Source organism: Rhinopithecus bieti, unplaced genomic scaffold (genome assembly GCF_001698545.2).
Source record: "Rhinopithecus bieti isolate Rb0 unplaced genomic scaffold, ASM169854v2 scaffold_44159, whole genome shotgun sequence".
NCBI classification, from domain to species: domain Eukaryota; kingdom Metazoa; phylum Chordata; class Mammalia; order Primates; family Cercopithecidae; genus Rhinopithecus; species Rhinopithecus bieti.
The window spans coordinates 547,113-553,931 of NW_016818573.1; the positions used below are offsets into that span (position 1 = coordinate 547,113).

Consider the following 6,819-nt stretch of genomic DNA (forward strand, 5'->3'; position numbering starts at 1 on the left):
ACCTGGCTGTGATCCCGTGACACACTGCACTCTGCATCCTGCTACCTGCACACGCAGATTTCTTCTAGCGAGTTTGAAATTCAGATAGTGAATTTGGGATAGAAAGTTTTACAGGTATTTAGAGCACATACTTGGGTGGTGAGAGTTCATATAATCGTGTAATGAGGCTACTGCTATTGGAAGGTGATGTCTGATAGTGACAATAAATAAGATAAAGGGGATGGAGAGGGCTGGGGTGGAGGAAGTTAACAGATTCCCTACGGTGGTCACGGTAGACGTGGTTGAGAAGATGACTTTTACCTAAAGACTTTGAGGGAGGTGAGGGCCGTTCAGGTATCTGGAAGAAGAGCCTTCCAGGCAGAGGGAAGAGCCAGGACCAGGCCCTAAGGCCTTCATATTCTATGAATATATGCCCTGAGCCGAGAAATCTGAAAAGAACCCTAAGCACTGATTACTTTTTTCAACTTTTATTTTGGAAAAAATTCAAACATGCAAAAGTAGACAGAGTAGTTTACAATTCCCTCGATCCCCTTTCCAAGCTGTAATGATTATCAACTCATCGCCAGCCTTGTTTCATCTGTGTCCCCATCTGTTTCCCTTCACCAGTGTTATTTTGAGATAATCCATACATCATAGCATTTCACCCACAAATATTTCAATATGTAATTTTAAAATGTAGGCAGTATTTTTAAACAAAACCACAATACCATTATCACACCTTGGTCAGACACGGTGGCTCATGCCTATAATCCCAGCACTTTGGGAGGCCAAGTTATCTCAAGTGGATAACTTGAGATCAGGAGTTCGAGGCCAGCCTGGCCAACATTATAAAACCTCGTCTCTACTAAAAATACAAAAATTAGCCAGGCGTGATGGTATGCACCTGTAATCCCAGCTACTCAGGAGGCTGAGGCAAGAGAGTCACTTGAACCTGGGAGGTGGAGACTGCAGTGAGCCGAGATCATGCCACTGTACTCCAGCCTACTCAACAGAGCAAGACTCTAAAATAACAAAACAAAAACCTTAATATCACGAAATCAGTGTTCAAATTTCCAGTTGTGGCATGAATCTCATAAATGTGTGGAAAGTCTTGTGGGAGAGAGTGGCTGTCAGTTTTGCTTTTTATAGTTTATTTGATGCATTCAGTCTTCAGCTGCCACTGTAGCGCTCGAGCTTCCAGGAGTCCTGAGGCCCTGGCCTGTGTGTGGGCTGACTGTGCTTCTGCTGTTATTTTATTTTTGTTGTTGTTTTTTGAGACGGGAGTCTCGCTCTGACCCCCAGGCTGGAGTGCAGTGGCGTGATCTCGGCTCACTGCAAGCTCCGCCTCCTGGGTTCACGCCATTCTCCCGCCTCAGCCTCCAGAGCAGCTGGGACTACAGCCGCCTGCCACTACGCCTGGCTAATTTTTTTTGTATTTTTAGTAGAGACAGGGTTTCACCGTGTTAGCCAGGATGGTCTCGATCTCCTGACCTCGTGATCTGCCCGCCTTGGCCTCCCAAAGTGCTGGGATTATAGGCGTGAGCCACCGCTCCCGGCATGATCTTGGCTTATTGCAACCTCTGCCTTCTAGGCTCAAACGATTCTCCCACTTCAGCTTCCTGAGTAGCTGGGATTACAAGTGCATGCCACCACGCCTGGCTAATTTTTGTATTTTTTGTAGAGACGAGGTTTCCCAGTTTTGCTCAGGCTGGTCTCGAACTCCTGGGCTCCCAAAGTGTTGGGATTACAGGCGCCACTGCACCCAGCCTTCCCCCTGTGGCCGTTACCCATAGGCAGCATCACTATAGAATGACATAACCATCAGGGCTCCATTTTCTTGGTCTCATTTTGACCTCATGAGTGGCCGAGGCATTTTTCCATGTGTGGAATTTTCCCCTAAGGGTCAGCAGCACAGCATAGTACCATTTCAACAGAAACAACTCCCAGAGTAATCACAGCTTTGCCGAAGATGAGAGATGAGCAGCTCAAAACTTGTCATCAATTATAAACAGAGATGGGTGTGGGGCTCAAGTCTGTAATCCCAGCACTTTGGGAGGCCATGGCAGGAGGATCGCTTGAGCCCAAGAGTTTAAGACCAGCTTGGGCAATATAGCGACACCCCGTCTCTACAAGTAAAAAATAAAAATAGTAAAAATAGTGTTTCAATGAACAGCTCCTTGTTTACAGATTTTCTTCTTTTTAAAACTCATTCCTGGCCCAGTGTGGTGGCCTGTAATTCTAGCACTTTGGGAGGCTGAAGTGGGAAGATTATTTGAGCTCAGAAGTTAAAGACCAGCCTGGGCAACATAGTGAGACCTCGTCTCTTTTTTATTTAAAAAAAAAGAAAAGAAAAAAACATTCTCTCCAAGGTCATGGGATCAAGGGGAAAAAAGAAAATAATATATAAAATCATGCCCTTAAAATTTATTGTTTTGGATTACAATTTTGAATGTAAATGTTTCTTTTTTGCCAGGCTACTTTCTAAAAGGGTTACTGTGATTTACTTTGCTTCAACAATGAATGAATTTGGAAATCCTACCACATCCTTACCAACTTTGGATGTTGTGGGTTTTTTTTATTATTGGTATTAATTTTAAAACTGCTTATTTTTTTTAGACAAATTTATTCAACACCATTTATTTGTGTGCTGGGAATCATATTGAACAAGACATATCTTTGTCTTATGGATCTCGAAGTTTAGTGAGATTCAGTAACTGGCAGTAAGAGGGCTGTCTAACCCAAATATTAGGTTTGGAGTGGGGGAGGTTAAAGAGGAAGTTCTGGAAAAAAAAAAAAAAAACTCAGCTGAGACCTGAAAGATGAGTTGGTTACTTGTGTTCAGAAACCAAAAAAAAAGCATCCAAGAAGAGAAGAAAAGCACACGAAAAGCCCAGAGACAAGAGAGTGTGCCTGGGGAATCAGAGGGAGGATCACTTGAAGTCAGGAGTTCGAGGCCAGCCCGACCAACATGGCAGTAAGAGGGCTGTCTAACCCAAATACTCAGTTTGGAGGGTGGAGAGGTTAAAGAGGAAGTTCCTGGGGAAAAAAAAAAAAAGGAACGGTGGGCAGGGAGGGTCATACACACCCTGGAGGCTGACACTACCGGCCTCTTCCCCAGGAGTGCTGGGAACTCGCAGGCATTAACAAATCATTTTGCTGTGATAACCCTTTATGCACCCTACAGCATCATACATGTAAAATCAGACTTATGGTAGAGGCTTGATTCAAATAAGTACAGTAAGGATTCATGAAATATTTGGACTGGTAAGAATGTTTGGGCCGGGTGTGGTGACTCACACCTGTAATCCTAGCACTTTGGGAGGCTACAGCGAGCTGATCATCTGAGGTCAGGAGTTCAAGGCCAGCACATGGTGAAACCCTGTCTCTACTAAAAATATAAAAAAAATTAGCCGGGCATTGTGGCAGGCATCTGTAGTCCCAACTACTCAGAAGTCTGAGGCAGGAGAATCGCTTGAACCCAGGAGACAGAGGTTGCAGTGAGCCGAGATTGCACCACTGCAGTCCAGCCTGGGCGACAGAATGAGACTCGTCTCAAAAAAAAATAAAATTTAATTTTTTTTTTTTTTTTTTAAAGAATGCTTGTAGAGTTTAGAAGTTGTTTGCAAACATAGTATTTCTTTTGGTCTGATTTTTGGTGACACAGCTTTGACAGATTTTTTTTTTCTTTTTATTATTAATATTATTTGAGACAGGGTCTTGCTCTGTCACCCAGGCTGGAGTGTAGTGGCAGGGTCATGACTCACTGCAGGCTCGAACTCCCAGGCTCGAGTGATCCTCGCATCTCAGCCTCCTGAGTAGCTGGGACTACAGGCATGTGTACCCCCACCCAGACAAATTTTTTATTTTTTGTAGAAACAGGAGTCTCACTATGTTGCCCCAGGCTAGTCTCCTGGGGCAACTGCTTTGATTCCTGAATCAAAGCAGTCCTTCTGCCTCAGCCTCCCAAACTGCTGGGATTACTGGCATGAGCCACTGCACCTGGCCAAACAGACTTTTCGTCTCGGTTTCAGGGTTCAAAAAGAATTCTTCGCTCCAACGAGATCGTCCTTCCAGCTAGTGGACTGGTGGAAACAGAGCTCCAATTAACCTTCTCCCTTCAGGTGAGACTCTCCTAATCTTAGGCCCCTAAGATGCTATATCCTGGCTAGTCCCCAGACAGTCCGCTAACCCAGAGACCCCATTCCCCAACTTGGGTGGGAATGAATAAAAGTCACCTGGAGGTTTATGGCTGGCCTGGAGAGCCAAAGCAACCCCTTAGCCATCCACGGTAAGGTGTGGAAACCTGGGTAGGCACCATGGCTCCTTCCCTTCCTCTGCCTTGGCTAACAATTGTTAGCCATCTGCTACACCCCATCACCTCTCCTTAGTGATCCTCGCACCCCCTGTGGACCATGCCACCCTCAGCCTCCACATCGGGTTCTCCGTCCTTCCCCTCTACTCCTTATCCCTCCTAGTCGGTGTCCCTCTCATCGTAATTCCAGTAATTCCATGCCCAAATTGAAACACACGGAGAAAACACCTGATAAAGTGGCAAGGAAAGGGTGGGTGTGGGCCCCAGGGCCGTGGCGTGGAAGCCAGGCACCAAGCTGAATCAGCTCCACCAGCAGCAACTTCATGGCTCTCCTTTCAACCCTGATTGTCCCCTTTTACAGACAGGAAGAATTGAAGCACAGAAAGATTATGTGTCCTTTAGAACCCCTCAAGGACCCAGCTGCCCATTAACCATCCTTGACTCTTGTGTTTTATATTTCATAGTACCCTCATTTCCTTAAGCGAGATGCCAACAAGCTGCAGATCATGCTGCAACGGAGAAAACGTTACAAGAATCGGACCATCTTGGGCTATAAGACCTTGGCCGTGGGACTCATCAACATGGCAGAGGTGAGAGGAACACAGTCTCCAGACTTTTGGCCTTTGAGTCACAGAGCCCACGGGAGATACCAGCCCAGCCATTTGAGCCTTCCAGATGATTTTCCCAGCCTGCTGGCTAGGTGCTTAATTCTGTTTTACAAGTTAATTATTTGTTGGAAATTCAGAATATACTTGTTTTTATCAAGTACTTTCCTTCATGAAAAGTTTTAACTTTTAAAAAGGTAAAGCTCAAAAAATTACATAAAATTTCAAACTTTCAGAAAAGTTACAAGAATAGTGCAAAGAATTCCCATATGTGGATTCATCCAAGTTCTTTATCATATTACCATATTTCTTATTCTCTCCTCATAGACATATTGTTAGGTATTATTTTCTGAGCCATCTGAGAGTAAGTTGCAGGCACGATGCCCCATTACACATTAATACTGCACCATGTTAACTTCCTTAACATGAGAATACTCTGCTGTCTAAACTCCCTGCCACCATCGAGATCAGGACACTAACATTGAGATAAGATTGCCGTCTAACTCACAGTCCCTGTTCCGATTGTGCTGAGTGTTTCAGTGATCCATCCCCTTTATGGGTCTGGGATTGATCTAGGATTACGTGCCACATGTCACTGTGTCCTTCGTCCCCTTCAGTCTGCAGCAGCCCCTAGGTTTTGCTTACCTTTCATGACCTTGACATTTTTTTTTTTTTTTTTTTGAGACGGAGTCTCGCTCTGTCGCCCAGACTGGAGTGCAGTGACCAGATCTCAGCTCACTGCAAGCTCCGCCTCCTGGGTTTACGCCATTTTCCTGCCTCAGCCTCCAAGTAGCTGGGACTACAGGCGCCCGCCACCTCGCCCGGCTAGTTTTTTGTATTTTTTAGTAGAGACGGGGTTTCACCGTGTTAGCCAGGATGGTCTCGATCTCCTGACCTTGTGATCCACCCATCTCGGCCTCCCAAAGTGCTGGGATTACAGGCTTGAGCCACCGCGCCCGGCCGACCTTGACATTTTTTAAGCGCACAGGCTGGTTACTTTCTTGAATACTCCTCAGTCCAGGTTCGCCTGATGTTGCCTTAAGATTAGATTCCATCTGTGAGTTTCTGGCAGCATTACCACAGAAGTGTTCTGTTCTCAGTGCAGCTTAGGCAGCACCTGATGTCAGTTGGTTCCTTTCCTGGGGATATTAACTTTTAATTTTTTTTTTTATTTTTACTTTTTTTTTTTGAGACGGAGTCTCATTCTGTCACCAGGCTGGAGTGCGGTGGCATGATCTCAGCTCACTGTAACCTCCACCTCCTGGGTTCAAGTGATTCTCCTACCTTAGCCTCCCGAGTAGCTGGAACTACAAGCGTGCACCACCATGCCCAGCTAATTTTTTTTTTTTTTTTGTATTTTTAGTAGAGACTGGGTTTCACATGTTGGCCAGGATGGTCTCAATCTCCTGACCTTGTGATCCGCCTGCCTTGGCCTCCCAAAGTCCTGAGATTACAGGTGTAAGCCACCGCGCCCAGCCTTTACTTTCTTTCTTTCTTTTTTTTTTTTTTTAAGAGACAAGGTCTTGCTCTGTTGTCCAGGCTGGTCTCGAACTCCTAGGCTCAAGCAATCCTCCCTCCTCGGCCTCCCAAAGTGCTGGGATTACAGGCATGAGCCTCCACACCTGGCCTGATATTATCACTTGGTTAACATGGAGTCTGCAGGGTTTTTCCACCACAAAATTAATTAATAAGCATTTTTACTTACTGGAAAAAAATATTTTATGGGGAGATAAATATATTATGGGGAGAAAAAGATAGGTAACTATCTTTTTCCTTATCACATTTCCACCTACTAATTTTAGCATCTATTCATGATTCTTGCCTTAATTGGTCATCACTATACTTTGATGCTTACCAGACAGTGAATTTCTAATCCCACCATTCCTTACATATTTATTAATTGGCTTTTTTTTTTTTTTTTTT

At 44.8% G+C, this 6,819-nt stretch overlaps 1 protein-coding gene across 1 annotated transcript in view; it reads left to right on the plus strand.

The window, feature by feature from the left end:
- Nucleotides 1-6,819, plus strand: part of PACS1 (phosphofurin acidic cluster sorting protein 1) — a 67,026-nt gene that overhangs the window by 23,987 nt on the left and 36,220 nt on the right. Inside the window, exons 3-4 of the mRNA XM_017857190.1 lie at nucleotides 4,011-4,100; nucleotides 4,756-4,881. Coding sequence (XP_017712679.1) covers nucleotides 4,011-4,100; nucleotides 4,756-4,881 — 216 coding nt within the window. The remainder of the gene's footprint in view (nucleotides 1-4,010; nucleotides 4,101-4,755; nucleotides 4,882-6,819) is intronic.